At 39.2% G+C, this 21366-nt stretch overlaps 1 protein-coding gene across 2 annotated transcripts in view; it reads right to left on the reverse strand.

Moving 5' to 3' along the window:
• MGAT5 (alpha-1,6-mannosylglycoprotein 6-beta-N-acetylglucosaminyltransferase) overlaps positions 1 to 21366 on the reverse strand; it is a 369147-nt gene that overhangs the window by 18517 nt on the left and 329264 nt on the right. For both annotated transcript variants that reach the window (XM_049772998.1, XM_049772999.1), the window contains 2 exons: positions 17016 to 17162; positions 5941 to 6057 (listed from right to left, as the gene is read on the reverse strand). In XM_049772998.1, the coding sequence (XP_049628955.1) occupies positions 5941 to 6057; positions 17016 to 17162 (264 nt within the window). The remainder of the gene's footprint in view (positions 1 to 5940; positions 6058 to 17015; positions 17163 to 21366) is intronic.

Here is a 21366-nt window from a genome sequence, read left to right on the forward strand (position 1 = left end):
GGAAATCTGATATCTGTTTGTGCCAAACTATGAGACCTGTGTTTTGAGGGTTAGCCAAGGAAGCATTGGCAATTAGAAATGGAAATTTCACTTAAAAGAAAAACACAAACAAGCCAGAATATTCTAGTTTTAGAGACAGCTTGATAGCACCTGTCAGCAATAGGACAGAAGGTTAATTTCACTATATCTCTTAAGTCTACATCTTTATCTATTTTAAATTAATGTGATAGAAATTTGAACAAAAAAACTTATGAGCTGAAACCTTCATGAATAATAATAGGTAGAAAAGATATCTTTCTCTCGACAGCTGAGTAATTGGTCTTAAGACATTCTTTCCAAGTTTTTCTGTGCTTTGATTTACTCTCTACATTTGAGAGCTCTTCAGCTGTGACTGCTAATTTTATATCATTATCTTCAAATCCACAATTGGGTGACACATCATAGAGGTTGTGTCTTAACCATCTTTGCTCAGATAGTGGCAACAGACTAAGTTGTAAGTTATAAATTACCAAGACACAGTTATTTTGTAAGAGTTGAGATCAATTTCTAGACAGTGCATTTCTGAAAACTTCTGAAAGTCTGATTTCCATGTTCTATACATTTTAGCATTTTGAAACTCCAAACTTGTTCAAGGACACACCCGAGCTTTTCTTTCCTCAAGCTTTTTACCACTATTCTCTCTCTGATCCATACAAAGTTTCTTTTATTTTGAAGGTTGTTTATTAACTCAACTCATGAGTGATTCTACAGATATTCTATAACAGTATTTAAGCCATATATCCTCCCAAAAGTTTATAGAATGAATGAAAAGAAACAATCAGAACCTTATTAATTTAAATCATAATAGGATAGAACTAAAATTTTTAGAACTCCATAATTAAATAACTCCATAATAAATAACCAGGCCAACAGATCTAGCTATGTGATGGAATTCAGGCTGGATTCTAGAGGGACATTCCTAGAACATATTTCCCAGGGAAACCATTAGAAATAAAATTAATGAATTCAGGGGCTGGCATGATAGCACAGCATACGGCTGACCCAGGACAGGCCTGGGTTCGATCCCAGGTGTCCCATATGGTCCCCCTAGCCAGGAGTGATTTCTGAGCACATAACCAGGAATAACCTCTAACTGTCACTGGGTGTGCCCCCCCAAACAAAAACAAAATTCTAACTTTCAATGCATAGAAGAAAAGGACTCTTGGGGTGGAGTGATAGCGCAGTGGTAGGACAGCTGCCTTGCATGTTGTCAACTTGGAAGGACCCACGTTTGATCCCTGGCATCCCATATGGTTCCCTGAGCCTGCCTGGAGCAATTTCTGAGTGCAGAGCCAGGAGTAACCCTTAAATGCTACTAGGTGTGCCCCCTCCAAAAGGGCTTTTCCTTTGTTCTATTAAGCAAAATTAGCTTATCCAAATGAGTGCTGAGTAGTTCCTTTGTGGACAGTTCACTATTTTAGAGGATATGATGCCACAACTTTCCTGTAAAAGAAAAGCAAATAAAGGAAAAAAGATTAACCCTTTGCCAGTGAATTCCACTCACCATCCTGCTCTCCAGATCACTAGATTTGGGGAGAAAGAGCACAGGCAAGGTATGACCAAAGTGCTGCAAACGTAATTGAGAAACATAATTTTCTATAGGTCAGTCCTACAGGAACAAGTTCAGGTCATTTGGGGAGACTAGTGAAAGAATATGCTAAAAAAATGCACAAAACCAAATGCATAAAAATACCGGAATGAGCATGAGCGTACTTGGCTATCATGCTTTAGGAAAACAGGATTGTGATTTGCATGGGCACAGAAAGGAAGTCACAGGCGACACTTGATCCATTCTCCTGGATTTGAGGTCTTCCATTTTTTCTTCTTTACTCCATTTCTGTGGAACTTTTTTTTTTTTTTTTTAAGAATTCTCTTTGTTGTGTTGAATTGTTTTGGGATTATATCTGGTTCTGTACTCAGAGATGGCTCCTGGCAAACTCGGGGGACCATACAAGGCAAAGCCAGGTCGGCCAAATGCAAGGCAAATGCACTATCCACTGCACTATAGCTTTGGTCCCCAGAGTGTTGATTTTTATAGGTTAGAAACCTAAAAAATTACTCTCCAAAATGACCTAACTCCTCCTTGGTGTACTAGCAGAGTTGGCCTGGCTTCATACATTGAGGGCTAGGCTAATAAGATGGTACCTGAAGACCAGAAGCTGAGTCTGTGCCATTAATATACTGTCTTTAGGCCTAATTTTATCAATTATTTCTTCCTTAATGATGGGTAGCTTTTACAAAAAAAAATTTGAACATCACAAAATTTAAAATTTTATGAATATATACATAAACAAGACACATTATGCATCAATCTCTCTCACACACACAACCTCCTGGCCACCATCACACTTCTTACTTCATCCTCTTTCCTATTCTTAGCTGTCCTTCTTAATAGTTTGAAAAATATACTGCTTATCTTTAGTCAAAAAAACCTAGGTTTCAGTCCCAATTCTACCACTCACTAGTGATATGATTTTGGCAAATTATTTATTTTCTTTAAACTTTATACACTATAAAACAGAAATGAGTTCCATTCCATAAAATAGGCAATGCTCATAAAAATGTGTAGTAGTAGTATAGATACATGGAAAGTTCTCTCTCCATATCAACTATCACTATAATTGTGATATATATGCATATATGTATATGTATACACATATGTAAAATATATATTGTCTTTATTATTGGAATAACCTGGAAGAAGCTTATACATGATTTTAAATTTGGAGCTGATTTCCATGGAATGAGCATGTAGGACGGAGCCAACTGAGCCCAGGGCCAGCTGTCACAGCTTTATAGCTGAGGCACTTTTGTAGTTTGCCACAGTGCTTTCATCTCAGCTTTCATTCTCTCTGGAGGCATGTGTGTCTCTCACTACTTTGCTTAGAGACTTCAGCTCAATCTAATTCAAAGTGACCTTGTCTTAACTTTTTTTAGATCTTCAAAGACATCTTCCAAACATGCTGGGGGTTAGTATTTTATTTCAGCTTATCTGGGGAGGGGGGTGAACATTCAACCCATTAACTTAGGTAAGTAAACATAACTTCAAAGAGGAGTCATTTGAAAGCAATTTTAAAGGAAGAAAATCTATAATCATGGACTCTCAACACTTTTTTAGGTTAGAAATGTTCTGTAAACTGAAGTCTAATAGGGAAGCCTCAGCTAGATTACTACTGGCTATGTGCTCAGAAATTGCTCCTGGCTTGAGGGACCATATGGGATGCCCACTTCAGTCCATCCTAGGCTAGCACATGCAAGGTAGACACCTTACACCTGCGCCACCACTCTGGCTCCTGGGATTGTTTTTTTTTTTTTTAATGTCCATTTCTTTTCTATCATTATTGGTGTGTAAGAAGGCCATTGACTTTTGTGTGTTAATTTTGTAGCCTGTCACTTTGCTATATGAATCTATTCTTTCTAGAAGCTTTTTGGCAGACTCTTTAGAGTTTTCTAAATATAGTATCATGTCATCTGCAAACAGTAAAAGCTTGACTTCTCTGTTACCTATCTGGATGTCCTTGATATCTTTTTCTTGCCTAATCGCTATGGCAAGTACTTCCAGTAGTATCTTGAATAAGAGTGGTGAGAGAGGGCAGCCTTGTCTTGTACCAGAATTTAGGGGAAAGGCTTTTAGTTTATTGCCATTGGTAATATTTGCCATTGGCTTGTGGTAGATGGCCTTGACTATATTGAGAAAAGTTCCTTTCATTCCCATCTTGATGAGGTTTTGTTTTTTTTTTTTTTTAATCAAGAATGGGTGTTGGACCTTATCAAATGGTTTCTCTGCAGCTATTGACATGATCATATAATTTTTTTTTTTTTTTTGGTTTTTGGGTCATACCTGGCAGCGCTCAGGGGTTACTCCTGGCTCTATGCTCAGAAATCACTCCTGGCAGGCTCGGGGGACCATATGGGACACGGGATTTGAACCACCGTCCTTCTGCGTCTAAGGCAAACACCTTACTGCTGTGCTATTTCTCTAATATGGTGTATTATGTTGATTGATTGATTTATGGATGTTAAATCATCCTTGCATTCCTGGGATAAAATCTACTTGGTTGTGGTGAATGAAAAGAAAACCTTTGATTCTCCTAATGATTCTCATGATGAAGTTTTTAGTGTTAAGCAGATATTTTAGGGGTAGCCCTGTGGTGCCACACTCCATTCAGCACTTCTCCAGTGTAGCCAACAGAGGTCTGGGGTACTTCTGTGCTCCAGAATGTTGAGAGAATGATATTGAGAGTATACATGCCATAATCTGACTAGCTCATTTCTAGTATATAAGAGATGCTGTCAGCTGACATTAGGAATGAGGAAACCGATTCCAAAGGTTCAGTATTGTCTGAGGAGTCTACTGGTACCCAGCTATTAACCCTAAACAAAGACATTCCCCCAATTTTCTCTTTCCTTTTCACTTAACCCTTTGCTATGTAAAAGCCCACTTGGATCACTTGACATTTCCTCTCCTGATGAATGGGTGTTAATTTAATAAAGACAGAGCCAGTTTGGCTTGCCATACTCAGAAATACCAAGAGGTAAAAAGCAAACTGACTCCATAACTCTCTCCTACTGACTTGGTTAATTAATCCTTTGCCACTATCCTACCTGCATCAGACCCATAAGCCTGGGGTTGGAGATATGGTATGTGGAAGGATTTCACAATGTGGGGATTTATTTTACAATGGAGCAAAATCCATGGTCAGGTTCCAGTCCACCCTCATGTCATACCCATTCTGTTTCTGTCTTTCCGTCTTTCTTCCATTGAATCATCATAAGTTACAAATCTAAAAAGTTGTTGATTGTTTTAGTCATATAATTTTCCAACACCCATCTCTTTACGGGAATGAACCTGTGTTCATTTCCTGCCACCAATGTTTTCAGTTTCTCTTCAAATGGTGCAACACTAAAGAAAGTAGTGATAGTGGGCAGGTTGCACCAGACAAAGCCCAAGGCTGTATAATTCAGTCCATACTCACTCAACTGGAAGCTTTACTCAGGCACAGAACCAGCTCTTATGAAAATTCCCTAAGGTGGCTCGGGGAGTGAGGGTGGGGGGTGGGGGGAGGAGGACTCTGTTTGTAGTAGGTACTCAAAATATGTTTGCTGAATTGTTTAGGAGAATTCATGAGTATAAGTTACTTATATAAAATTCTATAAAATGTTTAAGTAGAAAAAGAAAAATAAATGCTATATAAAAATTTTCCTTAAAAGTTTTAGCCATTTTTTATCACACCCGGCCACGCTCAGGGGTTACTCCTGACTCCATGCTCAGAAGTCGCTCCTAGCAGGCTCAGGGGACCACATGGGATGCCGGGATTCGAACCACCGACCTTCTGCATGCAAGGCAAACACTTTATCTCCATGCTATCTCTCTGGCCCCCATTTTTTAAATATTTCTCTGTCTCCCTATTTCTGTTTGCTTTGGAGCCTGATCTGGCAGTGCCTAAGGGTTACTCCCAGTGACTGTGAGGACCATGAGGTTCTGAGGCAGAACCCAGGCCTCCTGCATGGAGACCATATGCTCCAGCTTATTTAGCTATCTCTCCATTCCCTTCTTTGTTTTATATGTCAGGGGAGACCTATCTTTTTAAATTTTTGTGAGAGCTGTATAATTAGGCCACCGAAAAATTATAACTAAAATATCTACTAAGAGTTCCTACTAGGGCCCAGGATTCATATCAAAAGAATTTGTAGAAAGCAGGCACATATCTGGACACTATCTCAGTTTTTATTTCACAGAAAATGCCTCAAAACCCCAGGCCAAAGTTTGGCTACTTTCTAATTCTAGAGTTAAGTTAACTAGGAATGCTCTCGTCTCTCAAATGCGAACCTGTGATGCTGTCAACAGATAACAGCTTATACTGTATTACAAATTGGGAAATATGGAATGAAAAAGACTACCTTCTGATTCAGAATTGCTTTTACTGCATCTTCTACTTCCTCCTGATTGTTAAGGTCAACAGTCCAAACATGTGGCTGGCCGATGAAAACTTCTGCATAAGGATGCTGGGATGTTAACTGAAAAGAAAAAAAATGATGAATTAAAACAACAACAACAACAACAACTTTTTGCTTGAAGAAAATGTCATTCATTTTATGAAACTGAATTGTACTTGCAGAGGTAACAGGATATTTTTGCTTAACCTTTGATTAAAACCTAAGGTATATATTTTATCTACATGTTATCTTCCCTCCCTCCCTCCCTTCCTTCATTCTTCCTTTCCTCCCTCCCTCCCTCCCTCTTTTCCTTCTGCAGATAACAATATTGGAAACAACTAGATAATACAAAGGGTGTAACAGGTGAGGTCGACTCAAAAATCCCAACAAAAATGTAAGGGGCATTTCCCTTGTCCATATCCCATCCCTAATAATGGCTTATAGCAAACTAGTATCTTTGTTGGTGGGAAATTTACATTAGAGTATATGAAATCATTATAGTCATGTAAGGCAATTAAAAGATATAGTAGAAAGCTATCGTGCTACCAGAACAAATTTTGGAGTGGTGTCATAATAGTGGTCATGAATATCACACTGGAGACAATCTATGTGAAAAACAATTTACAATTAGAAAATGAAAGGAAGTTTCTATTTTAAGGGAGATATTATTTTGAGAATAAAGATTGGCCAAAGAAAACAAGTTTGAAAATGAGTATTTCTACACTCTGCAAAGTTCATCCTCTAAGATAGTTAAATTTATCTCTCAAACCTGTTCTACCTTACTATTGTGTCTCTCCAAGGTCCTGAAATAAAGGGAGCATTCTGGACACTGTGGGAGTGGGTATGTTTTCAGTTCTCACATGACTTCTGGGGTGATACCTTAAGCCAGTTGATGCTTCCTGATGTGACAGTACTGCACAGGGAGTGCTGAATGGCCCATTTCCAGACAGGTTCTGGTATCTTCAGAGGACTTTTGGTTTTCACAGAAAGGTACACTATCATTCCCAGGAGCATCACTCAAGATGAATCAAGGGATATCTGAACTCTGTTTTATTTAAAACTTCACTATTAAGCTGATACCATTTCAGGAAAAAAAATCATGGCAGCAAAGTCAATGCCACTCAGATGAATGTGTGTATCTCTAATGCAACAGATCTTATTCACACTCTCAGTTTTAACTTGAATGACAGTTATGTATATGTGCATACATACACATTATGTAAATGCAAACACTTTCATATTCAGCTTACATTTTGTGCCATCAACTATGAATGAAAAGGCCCAACTCTTCAGATGAAAGTGTCATTTCTCTCAAGTACAAAATTATTATTTGTGACGAAGGAAGAGACATTACAATGTCTTCTGGTGAGTTGCTGAGTTTTGTGTGAAGTCAAATATCACTTCACCACATAGATACTTAAGTATGACCTAACATATTATAAACTACTTTCCTTTCATTTCTCCTTGACTTCAAAGTTAGAGAATAATTCATTTTTAGAATTACTTATGAAGGTGAAGTTTATTACTTATAAATTTTATTTCTGAGAGGATAGAGGTCCTTGCATTACACACTAGAAAACTGGTTCTCTCTTTTATCCTTTTTTTGGTCTAAGATGATCAGAGGACTGGATGTTTTATTCATAATTATCCACCTTGCCCTATATTCCATTCTTTACAACTATTGTGCCAATATTGTACAGTATGCACACATGAGAGGCAGTCACCTAGAACTTAAGGTACTGGAACCCAGTTACAAGTCTTCAATAACTTGTCCATGAAATTCCATGGCTGCCAAAATCAGAGAAAGCTCTAGTTTCCTCTGCCTCCTTTTTGGCCTGATTGTTTCCATATCCTTAAGACTTGTATTATATCTCCTTACATATAAGGAGGGTCAGTGCCAAAACCTACAGAATGCTTGGGAGTTTAGGACATATTATTTCTCCTTCTCAGCATTTTTTTTATTCATCACATATCCACAAAGTCCCTGGCTAGACCATGTTAATCACTGCACATGCACGATTGATCAGTTTTCTATGCAGGAAGAATGGAAGAATGGAAGGGCTACTATCCCTCAACACCTCCTGGTATAAGAGCAATTCAAATTAAGCTTCTTTAACAATTAATTCACTTTAGATAGAAAGAATGGAAACATTTTTCTTTTCTCTTCATTTTTAAGATGATTTTAATTAATTAATTAATTATTGTGAGGCCATATCTGGTTATGCTCAGGGGTTGCTTCTGCCTCTGCATCCAAAAATTATTGCTGGCAGTGCTCAGAGAACTGTATGGCATGCTAGAGATCAAACCTGGTTTGATTGCATACAAAACTCTATTGTATATGTCTTAAGACATATTTTTCTTCAAAAAATTTATTTTCTTAAATTATCATGAGGTAAGAGTTAAACACTTGTTGACAATTGTCTTTCTTCTTTCTGCCCTACTCGAGGATCATAGACCATGTTGTTCAGTAGTGCCTGGCTTCCTGGTTGCCAGAAAACTTCCTAATCATCTCCTGGGCACTTTCATTTTTGTTTTTTTGTTTTGTTTTGTTTTTGGGCCACACCTGGTGATGCTAAGGGGTTAGTCCTGGATATGCGCTCAGAAGTCGCTCCAGGCTTGGGGGACCATATGGGACACTGGGGGATCGAACCGCGGTCCATCCAAGGCTAGCGCAAGCAAGGCAGGCACTTACCTCTAGCGCCACCGCCCGGCCCCACACTTTCTTGCTATAAATCTTTAACAGCTGAGCCAGCAGCATCTTTTTTTTTTTCCAAATTAATTATTTTTTGTATTTTGGGAATATATGCCATGGTTATATGAGAGTTCTAGTCTTGTTTTTTTTTAGTGACATAACATAACATATAATATAATTGATATAATAATACATGTAAGTCAAAGAAAGTTTCTGATTAAAAACACATTTTTTTTTCATAATGACTTACATATACTTCACAGTAGTATTTTAGGTACATATTAGCATTGAGTCAGGGGAATACTCATCACCAACTATGTTCTCCCCCCATTCCAGTTCCCTTTCTACAACCCATATACCCCACCATCACCCCCTGGGCTGCTAGAGTAGGTGGAGCCATTTTGTCTGGCTTACTATTAGTGATCACATATCTGTTTGGTCCTGGAACCCTCCCTTGTTTCCCCTTCTATTTAAGAGGCAGAGCTAGAAAAATTGAGGTATGTGGTTTTGTTTGAAGGCAAGAAAAGCAATAGAATGGGGTACAAAATAAGAGGGGAAAAAAAAGAAGTCAAAAGTCAAATACGCTGAAAATGGGCTGAGTCCCTCTAAAGGCTTCCAACCTCAGTTTGAGAGAGGATGTGAAAAAGGTAATTGAAATACCACAACAATACAGAAAAAATTATTGAATTAAGTAACCGGTGAGCACTACAGCAATAAAGATAGGCACCACACAATAGTCTCGGTTCTGAAATCAAATCATGCTTGAGTCCAAAAAGAAAGAGAAAGACAAGACAAAATAAAATAAAATAATATTGGAGACATCAACCGTAATCTCCACACCAAAATAAAGACGTCAAAAAAAATCGATCAATCGATAAATAAACATGTGGAAAAATGATTGTTTTGTGCTTTTTTTCTCCTTTTCTTTAGCAGCATCTCTTTTAGTATATATGAAAGGCACAGAGTTTTGAACTCATGATTCTGCACTTGCTAATTATGAATTTTAAGTTATAGGCTATATTATGGACCTCTCACAATGGCAATTTTAAAGATTGCTCGTAAGGCATAGACCAAATGATGTTCAGTGTAAATACCAGAAGTTAATCACTTTTTTAATAATGCCCCAGTCCCCAAATTGTCCCCCGCAAACTCTCAGACAATTAAATTTCAGTATTAGATCTATTCTGAAGAGGAAAAAATGTCAGGGTAAATGAAAATTTCCATCAATGTCACAAGTTACTCTTTTACATATTAGCAGGGCCTCTCTTCTCCTTCTTTAAGGCCCCATTAGGAAGTTGCATGACACACTTGGAAAATACAAAGTACTGAGCCATTATCATTTGTTCATCTATATTTAGTGGGGTTACTTTATTTTTATGAGAAAGGTAGTTTGTAATTCATTATCCCTCTTTGTTATGTTCCATTTTGCTAATTTATTGAAGACTGCCTGATTTGAACTATTTCTGCATATATCAATCAGCATATCTGCTGAAAAAGAGTTTGTAAAAGTAATGAAAATCTTATTAAATATGAGACATTACTTCACAGTGGTGATTAAGACTCCAATGAGAATATAAGTTCTCTTTATGGGAAGAAGCCCCTAAAGCCAGAACATTTCTATGGTTTATAAAATGTCAGCATGATGATCAAGAACCTACTAATACATTCCCCAATATGAAGATAAAAATCTAATTTGTATTACATTTAAAGTATAACTTGAAATGAACACATTTCTCTAAGTCATTATGGGACTTTTCCTGAGTGTCTACTAAGGCTACAAAAATTTGGTATGTTGCAATAAAAGAATTATATTCACAAATTTAGATATTTTCTTTTTTTTAAATGAAGAAAAAGAAGAGACATATATGGAAATAATAACAAAACAACTTATGTGGCTCAACTGTTGCTTAACTTAGAGATGAATGTATTTATGTATGCTTAGGTTAAATTTTTTAGGGATTTTTGAACCTTAAAACTCTATACAATTGTTGATAGTTCTTTCCCAATTAAAACATTTTCAGATGTTTAGAGGGAGCTTATGACATTTATGAGTTCGAAGAGCAGAATAAGAAGTCCCCATTGCCATGAGGTCAAGTTTACTGACTCTCAAAACTGGGTGATTTTGTGTTTTTTGTTTTGTTTTGTTTTGTTTTTGGGCCACACCCGGCGTTGCTCAGGGGTTACTCCTGGCTGTCTGCTCAGTAATAGCTCCTGGCAGGCACGGGGGGACCATATGGGACACCGGGATTCGAACCAACCACCTTTGGTCCTGGATCGGCTGCTTGCAAGGCAAACACTGCTGTGCTATCTCTCCGGGCCCAAAACTGGGTGATTTTGATGGCCCCAGCTTGTTCTCTGCACTGTTTCAAGTCAGAAGGATGTGGACCAGATGGAATGTGCCCTTTGGAGCAAAGCAGAGACCTTTCACCACACATTTACACTCACTTCACTCACATTTGAACCTCTTTCTCCTGCTCTTCCTTTAAAGGACTGTTCCTCTGGCACCCCTTCTCAGCTACCCAGCACATTCTACACTTGACACAGTTCCAAGTGGACGCCTCTTCCTATTCCACTTAGCTATTTCTTTTTATGCATTTCCTCTTATCTATCAGTCTTATCACTTCCATATAAAACTGTTAGCTTCTAGAAAACAGGAAATGTTTTCTGATAAATTCTCCTAATACAGCAGCTAATAGTAACATGACTGCGGTGAGGACACAATGAACATTTGTCCACTGACCTTCTGCATCTCAACCCTCCTGTAAGAGCCCAGGACTGACAGGGTCATCTGCGGTGGGTCAATTTCTGAGAGACTGTTGAAAGGACCCGTCACTGCCATTCTAACTAGAGTTTCAGTTGCACACTGATGGAATCATTGGGAGGGACAGGGAATCTGCTTATGCGACAGATCCAAAAGCGATCTTGAAAGAAAGGCTTTTAGAAAAAGGGCTCTGATGACATAAAGAATGAAAACATTCTAGAGTTTCAACATAAATCAAATTACTAAATGATGACAATGAACAAAAAACAATGCACAGTTTCTCAATAACTTCATAGTGGCTAGGTTGCTATATGTAATATTACATCATATACAGGGAAATAGGGTGGCTCAGTTCTTTTTTTCTTTCAAGAAAAATGTTGATTGATATAAGAATGATTCAAATTCTTAAAATGGTCAGAAATAAAAATGTACAGTTGAACAGGTAGTCTGATACTTTTGTTAATCATTTCCAAATATTTTTGTATAAGAATTGCAGTAAGAAAATTAATCGGTTTCATCATGTTTTGTCAGAAAGCAGGAAGAGGAAGTATAGGAGAAACTCATAGTAATAATTGTTACAGGTAAAAGCCACTGCTACATGGCAAAAATTAATGAGCAGAAGTTTGAGAATAAGTAGTATATTTGTGTAATTTTAAAATATTTCCCCACATTATAGAGAAAAGAATAACTTCTCAGTGGATAAATATAGCAAATGCCATCTTAACAAGAGATCAAGGTTAATATCACCACTAATAAGACATTCTGACAACATACACTCTGGTATGCTAAGAAGTTGATTATCATGCCTGTGTTATTGCTCAAAATATGTAACCTCAAAGTAATCATGATACATCGTGAGTTGCATCCAAATTGAGGGACAATGTACGAAGAAATTAACAAGTATTCTTTGAAAGAGCCAAGATCAAGGCCTGGGAGACAATTCAAACTTCAAATATCAATGACCACTAAAACACTACTGAGTGTAGCCCTGCTGTCCCCTGAGCACTGTACTAATAGCCCAAGCACTAAAACAGTCAAGCCTGACTGGGAGTGGCCCTGGACCCACTTCTTTATATTACCACAACAGTATTATATATATATATATATATATATATATATATATATATATATATATATTACCAGCAACAGTATATGGTCCAGCAGTTGAGAAGCACTAGAACCAATATTTTCTTGGCTTTTCTAATTGTTCTGTGGCTTTGTAATATGACATATGCCATCATAAGAAGCTGAGTAAAGCCAAAGTCAGTTCACATCATAATTATTCACTATAAGATATAAATTCCAACAATTCCACTAGTTGGTAGACATGCAAAGAATTATAAGGGCTCAAGTAGATGCTTGTATACCACTGTTCATGTGGATACATATCATAATCAACAAAAAGTGGAAACAGTTCAGGAGTCCATTAACAGAATGGGTAAATAAATATGGGAGACAGCTAAACAATTCTATTCTATGTAGCTTTAGAAATGAATGTGATTCAAATAATCACTACCATGACCGCAATGACCCAGCTTCACAGATTCACCAAAAATCTTTGAAGATATGTAAGGCAAGCAGCTAAAACTCACAGGTACACTGATCTTTGGGCTTTTCAAAACTCTGGGACCCAAACTCCACAGATGCAGCCCAAACCGGCAGCTACATTCACACCCCACAGTATCTGTCATACAAAAGGCCAAACCTCACTGCTTCATGACTTATCTCTGCAGAGAAACTGGTGTACAGTTTTCAGGCTTACAACACTGGGGTCTTTATGGAGAGGGGAACAGGGAGTCCAGAAGTCCCTTACTGCCAGCAGCCACACCCACTTTCTACAGCAGCCACCATGTAACCAATATCCCAGCTTTATAGGTTTGTGACTAATCTCAGAAGAGATGTAAACCAACCAAGCCACTGAAACTCATTAGTTCAGTTCTATAGATCCTGAAGCTCTTGGATACCTCCAAGTCCCATAATGCTGACAGGTCAGCAGGAGCACACCAATTTAGGTGGGAAAGTAGCATAGCAACTAATTAAGCCTAATAAATGAAAATAACACAGAAGGCTAACTAACAATTTAGTAAACCCTTAGACAAAGATGAAAACCTTAGACAATCTACTGTAATACATAACAATTTTCAAAAATTTTTCTGTTACTGAAGTGTTTTTTGATAGTTCTATCAGCCATTTTGTTATTACAAGCAATATAAAATAAATGATTTTGTGTCTACCACTGGTTCAGGCTTGGGGAGGGGCGGGTAGAAACAGGGAAAATGGTGGAAGGAATGTCACATTGGTGGTAGGATTGGTGTTAGAAAATTGAATACCCCAAACAACTATAGGATAAACAATTTTGTAAGTCAGAGTATTTAAATAAAGTTTTGGGTTATTTGGCATATTCCTCCTCCCTCACCCCCTGCCTGTATTAGAGACAGGCATTCTATTTCTCACACTCATTACCATTGTCATGATAGTTGTCAGTGTTGTTATTTCTCTAACTGCACTCATCATCTTACCACTCTTTGTGGTAAGATTCCCCTTGGCCCTTATCTCTATTGCCTCTGGGTATTATTACATACTAATATTTTTTTTTTTTTGGTTTTTGGGCCACACCCATTTGACACTCAGGGGTTACTCCTGGCTATGCGCTCAGAAATTGCCCCTGGCTTGGGGGGACCATATGGGACGACGGGGGATTGAACCGCTGTCTGTCTACTCTAGCGCTTGCAAGGCAGACACCTTACCTCTAGCGCCACCTTCCCATTCCTATCTTTTTTTTTCCCGCCACACCCGGTGGAGCTCAGAAATGGCTCCTGGCTTGGGGGACCATATGGGATGCCAGGGATCAAACCGAAGCCTGTCTTAGGCTAGCACAGGCACTGCTTGCACCACCACTTCAGCCCCAACATACTAACTTATTTCTCTCAGCATAATAGTTTCCATGTCCATAAATTTATAAAGTATATTTTAAAAAAAGTACAATAAGGGCCAGAGAGATAAGATGCAGACAACCTGATTCATTTTTCAGCAGCATCCTAAAAGGTCCCCCAAGCACCACTAGGAGTGATTCCTGGGGTCAGAGTGGTAGTACAGTGATGGGGCATTTGCTTTGAACACGGTTGACCCAGGACGAACATGGGTTCAATATCCTAACATACCACATGGTCCCCTGAGCCAGAAGTGATTTCTGAGTAACCCTTTGCAGATCCAGGAGTAAACCCTGAGAACCACTGGGTATGGTCCCCCCAAAAACAAAAACAACAAAAAAGGAGTGATCCCTGAGTCCAGAGCCAGGAATAATCCCTGAGCATTGCTGGGTATGGCCCCAAAATCAAAAAGAGAAAAATAAATAGAATAATGGAATAGAGATTACAAAGGCTTGTGGGTATAGGGGCAGGGCTGAGGTGGATGGGAGGAAAGTGAACTATTATTTAAGTAAAACTATTATTAAACCAATTAAAAAGTTCTAGAAATGGAATGTTGTACTTGAATTAAACTTCAAAACAGTTGGGGACCAAGAGTAGCCTGAAGGCAAGGCATTTGCCTTGCATGCAGAAGGAGTGTGGTTAGAATCCCGGCATCCCATATGGTCCCCCAAGCCTGCCAGGAGCAATTTCTGAGCATAGAGCCAAGAATGAGCCTTGAACAGTGCCAGGTGTGACCCAAAAACCAAAAAACAAAAACAAGAAAAACCCCACAAATAAAAAACAACTCAAAGAACATTCAAAAAAGTTAAAATATTGTATACATGTTTTATTACCCAAAAAAGTAAAGTTTCAAAACCATGGTTGTCTATAATATCACCAGGAAGTAAACCTCGAACCTCTACCAGGGAAGACCTTACAGCTGCCCTGGCATCAACTTAGTCCAAAGAGGGTTCTTTTAACACCCAGATGACTTAGCAACAGAAAAAATCTGCTTTCAGGAAAGGGCTCTCCGTATTGCCCTCTAATGTTGAGGTAAAACTAGAAGATGCTCCACATCACCCTCACTTTGATGTAGGATATGCACAGAAACAAGGATTTCTAACTACAGAAATCTGCCACCAACAACGGGACCACACAAGGGTTGGACAACCTAGTATGCCTGGAGCCCCGAGTTGGAATTATGCCAGAAAACTTCAGGGGTAAGGTCTCCTTGTATTTAGGCCATGGATTTTCCTTTCCATTTCCCCCATATTTTGCTGGACCTATGTAAACAACAATTGCCACTCTCACACCATTTTTACTGTATTTCTTTAACTCTTATCCTTAACAACAACAACAACAACAACAACAAAAGAGCTTACTAAAAAAAAAGTAAAGTTTCAAACAAGTGTGTAATATGGGCAGAAGTAGAACTTTAGAGATTTTCTACACCTAAGATTTTTGATATCTATGTTCACAGCACTGGAAGCAGCCTTTGAAATTTTTTCCGAAGTATAAATATTTCAGTGGCAGACTGAACTTCCAGATTTCTGAGGCCTGGTATCTCCCATGTCACCTGTCACACAAGTAGGTGTACAAAAGTGATTCATAAAGAATAACCCTCAATAAAGAAATCACTTCCCCAAATGTAGAATTCAGATTTATCTATTAGGAGGAGGAAAAAAGCATAAAAAGTGGGTGTATATGACAATCTTGCCCTCCCTCTTTGCTTCTCTCCTTGCCAGAGTTTACCTGACCAACAGGGCCATCTTTTTAGGACTATCTATTTTATTCATGTTCTACTATTCCTTCAATGATAGGATCAGAGTAAGGAAGATCTCTGACTGAATATTAAAAAGAAATCAGAAAAAAAAATGCAGTTAACATTCCATGGGGGTAGGAGAAAAAAACCAACCCTGCAAGTTAATAAAACATTTGCAAAACTGAAAAATGCAAGTGTTGTAATCAGCACTGCTGTGTCCCTGGAAGGGGATAGGAAAGACCAGCTCAAAAGACAGCCCCCTGACATGCCTAATATGACTACATCTACATACAAGGCTGCTTTTTCTCAACAGCCTCTGGGGGAACCTAGGCTGTTGTACACAGAAGCAATAAGAAGCTTAACCTTTTTGTTTTCTTGCCCAAACTTGCTTCTGGCAGAAGCACCTGGCTTGACACTCACATGCTCATCCAGATGGTTTTTGTTTATTGTTCCAAATTAAATCCAGCTGTGGGAGTGGTGACTATCAACCACCATAGGTGTTCAAGGGGATCCAAGAAGGCCACTGAAATAGGGCTTAAAATGGTTTGAGCACAGGCAGGTTGACTTGTCAGGAGGGTGGTTAACAAGGAGAAATAATAAATATCAGGTCCACCATTGCAGTCACCCATGAGACATTTTTTTCTCAAGGCTGATATTCTTAAAAACCCCAAAGCCTAGGTAGAATAAAAAAGGTTCCACAACTTGTTAGAGTGGAAACATTCGAATCCATGCATGGATCTGCCTTTTGGGGGTTGCTTCTGAGTCCCTGCAAACATCTCTCCTTCTACCCAGCTGTGTTACATGATGTTGGTAAAACTCACTGGCCAGGGTAGGAGGCTTAAATGGGCTGCCAGCACTCCATGTCTGTGCAGTATTCCTGTCATTGGAAGTTGAATGCTTTTTATAGATGCTTACCTCTCTTAGAGTTGGCTTGCCAATGAAAAAGTCGGTGTTTTTGCTGCTCTTGGGAGGGTTGAACTTGGGATTCAGAAAAGCACATCCATTTGCAATGGCCTCCAGAGGAGCTGGGCCTTCATAGGGAAACCCAAGTCCAACGAAAAGCTGCAAGACAGAAAGACACAGCACATATAAATATTATGTCAGGAGTGTCCCCAGCTTGCACAGGGCTAGTTCGTGCTATTTTCTTGTGTGGAAGCCTCACAGACTCTGGAAGATTCATGGATCCTTGTAGAAGAGAGTTCAGTTTTCACTAGGGTTTGAAGAATATCACCTGGCACTTTATGTTTTCTTTTACCAAAGAAAAAATGATAAAAAATAAACGTTAAGGAAGTATTAAAGAGGCAGGGAGGTGGGTGTATTAAAAGAAGCAAAACAACAACAAAAATCAAGGCCTGACAATAATCTTTCTGTAAGTCATCAGGAGACAGGACTGGAAAAACACTTACTTAACCAAACAGAAGGTTTCTTCATTGAGTCCTTGGAACAACAGGCCCTTTCAGCAATGCTCAGCATGGGGCAGAAAGGTCACTTGGTGGTTTGATTACCATCCCAGTGGCACTTCTTGAGCATGATGGGAGAGTGGTAAGGATGGCTTTTACCATGGGATTGCAATGTGAGAAACCAACATCGGGTTTTCATCTTCTTTTCTTGGGGTAGGGGGGTTAGGGGGCATGAGGATGCTGAGCTGTTTCTTAGGTCAGGCGGCTTTGCTCTCTGGCAAGTGATCCCCGTGTTTTCCCTACAGCAGCAGATAGAGGGCAGCAAAAGCACATGCTGGCCTCACAGCCAGCACAGCTAAGAACAGGTGACAAAGAGGACTGTGGGAGCTGCCAGTAACTGCTCAGTTGCTCTGACTTTTGAGTCCACAAAGACAATCAAGTTTTACAGAAATGTCCCACTGCATCCTGACATCTTTGCAGCTATTTCGTGCTGGAGGCCTGGGGTACTCGAGGTCAGTGACACTGCAGGATGCTATATAAGGTCTTCATAATTGCAAAGAGGCAATTCCAAAAGCTTTGGGTTGCAAGTCCTAGAGGCACAAGTGACTAAGGGGAACAAGACCCGATCTTGGTCTGCTCTTGCCATGGTAGCAAGGAACATCTGCCAGTCAGCCAGAGTACAATGGTCACTGCTGAACAGGTGAGGCTGGGTGTTCTATGGCTGTTTCCGGGCCTCTTTCCAGCAATCCTGCCAAGTCAGTCCCTTTAACTGACCCATTCTTTAGAAAATTGCCCAGGGAGCCCTGATACTAAGCTATTGGATTCTCTTAAGCAACACCAGAAGAGAAGGTATAGAGGTGAAGGACACCTACTGGTTAGGCTGGAACCTGAATAGGCCCCACTCTGGGCTTACTGGAGAGTTATTGGAGTCCTCAAAAAGCAAGTAAATACAATTTCTAACTTTCTGGAGAAACTCTGTCCTCTAACTTTATGTTCTTTCACATGTAAGCAGGTAGCTATTTTGACGTTTTGTGGGGCACACTTGCCATTTCCCGAAGAGTCTGAGAGGGCTAACATTGTCAGGGCCATCCATCCTCAGAAAAAAGTCAGAGAGTACCTTTGTGTAGAATGCATGCTCAGAGCAAATAGTTCCAGAAAGTGGATGCCTGGCAACACGAGAAAAAAAATGGGAGAAAACAATTCCTAAGACAACCCAGCTTCATGAAAGACAGAATATGGGTTAGCATGTGAGGTTTATTTTTTTAAATCTCTTGGATTTTTCCTTCCCATCAGACTTAGGAGAGGATCTCATCTGTCCAATGGAAAAGATGGTCTCTCTCTGGCTACAGGTAAGCACAGGAAAGCACAGTTGTTCTGGATCCATTCCATGAAAAGATGAAAAGAGAGGGGACCTAGGGAGACCCAGAGCCCTCACTATTTCCTGACCTCTGGAGATCAGAGACTTGGGAAGTGCTGATACTTGCAACAAATCCATCTTGCAAAGAACTCTGAAGAAAATACAGGGAGCATAAGGCTTGACTATTTAAATAGAAAGTCTTGGGAAAAAATTTAATTAGCTTCTTTAGACCAACCAATTTGAACCCATTAATTAAAAGGATTTTAGTCTGTTGCTTAATGGACTTGAATACGACCTAGGTTTAATTATATCTGAATAACAATTTGCACCATCTCTTCTGCCCTGCTAGTATCAGAACATCTCAGTACATATAAAACAAACACTATGGGCTAACTCTCCAAAGCCTTACAATTTTAGAATGAAGCTAAAGCAAATACCAGACAATTTCTTGGCACTGAGTTTTCTTGTCACACTAATTAGGACCGCAGAAAATGCATTAGATGGAAACATCAAAATAACAGTCTTTTTGCCACTTCTGTCAATAAGCAATTTTTTTTTTGCTTCTTGTATACTCATTACCTGGTGACACTAGGTCAAATAGCACATCTGAAGTTTAAATGACAACAGGTGAGACAGCAAGTTTATCACTGTCAATTCTATAAATCTCTGAGTACTTAGGACTTTGGTACACGTTGGCACCTTATCCACAATCAATCACTTTCTCCTTAATCCCCCATTTCCCCCATCATTCTGCCTCCTTCCAGGTCTCCTTAGCAAGGAGATACACAAGAATGCATTTGTGTGCAAAAGCTTAACTCCTCAGGAGGAAACTGGGCATATTTTATTTATACTTCAACTAGCCTTCAGAAGCCCCAAATTTAATGAGGCTATTCCAGATGATGGAACATCTCCATGGCTGCAATTCTGGCTCCATTAGTGGGCTTTTCCAAGTAGAGAGATTACATGTTCTAAAATTAAAATTTTGAACTAATATTAAACAATAGAGAATAACTGAAGTACTATACATTTTATTGATGCCACAGGACTGGGAATTCCCACACACCGACAAAAGGCTTGGGAAAACCACTTGCATTTTAAGTGTGGAAAGGGAGAAACTGAATTATGTGAAATACTTAAATGGTTTAAGATACCTAGGTTTGTTTCTGTTTGTCTTATTTTTAGGTAGTCTCTGGCAGTGCTTAGAAACTGCTCTGGTTCAATGCAGGGGGGTCATTCCCAGTGGTCTGTGTGGTGCAAGGAATTGAACTCTGGACACCTACATATAAAACATGTGTTCCAATTCACTGATCTATCTCTCAGTTACTAGATTCTTAACAAAGAATTCTTTAAAAGTGGATAAGAGTAGTTCTTAAAAGACTTCACATGATTGGTAGTCATTATATTTCTGTAATAGGAATTCCTTTTTGTAGCTCCAAAAATAAATCCTACAGTGACTGGGTCTGGGGAATATTTGTTTTCGTGAGAGGTGGTGCTTTCATGTATCCTGAACATTTGTGGCTGAATCCTTTCCCATAAAACTCTGGAGCTTCTAATTCCATCCCCCTCCCCATTGGCCTCACAAGGCCCTAACTCAGACTTCCAAAAGTTTCTCCTCTAAAGAGTTATAAAGACAATGGAGATGAGTACAGTGATACTTGCCAAGTATGTTTAAATGCCCACAGTTTGCCAAAGTGAGTTGCCAAATCAAATACTAATTTCTAGAGACTTTTCTTTTTCTCCAATAGAACAAGTTCTGTGATCTTTCAAAAGAAAATATATAAACCAAGACCAGAAGTTACAGTACTTTGGTCTTTTGAAAATCCTGGTAGAAAATTCTATTTGTTTTAATTGCATTGTAAATGCATTAACCTGGAGATGAGAAATTAAGAGAATATTTAGATAAATTTAAAACTGCAGGCACTGGAGCTGGGGAGAAAATATAGAGGTGAAGGTAATTATCTTGCACATGGCCTACTTTGACAGTGCATATGGTCCTGAGAAATACCAGGAATGATACTTGAGCACATGGCCAGGAATAAGCTCTAAGCACCAAACACTCAAACCAACCAATCAACCAACCAATCTGAAGTTCTGAACATCCTCAGCAGACCAGTGTGAAGTGCTTCCCAGGAAAGGACAGCTTGACAGGAGTCTCCTGACCAGTTCCTCTCTCAGCCACATTCCACAGCAGAGTCTCAAGGTGTGAACACCCTGCTTTGCGGGGGGGGGGGGGGGGGGGGAACGGGGGGACACAACAGGCACATACATGACTAGAAGAAAAATCCTAAATCAGAGGACTTGATGAAGAGAGCTCCAGGAAAGGGTGAAGGTTAGTGAGCAGGGTAGTTCTAACCAGAGTAGAATATCACAGGCACATTCATGTTAACACAGGGATATGAAATGTGCTAGAATGAGACAGGCAATCTGCTTGTGGCCTCCACAAGCAACTCCTCCATTTATTATTTCTTTGACCATGGGAGGGTTTATGCTAGAATAATTACATTTATAT

This window comes from Suncus etruscus, chromosome 5 (genome assembly GCF_024139225.1).
Source record: "Suncus etruscus isolate mSunEtr1 chromosome 5, mSunEtr1.pri.cur, whole genome shotgun sequence".
NCBI lineage: Eukaryota > Metazoa > Chordata > Mammalia > Eulipotyphla > Soricidae > Suncus > Suncus etruscus.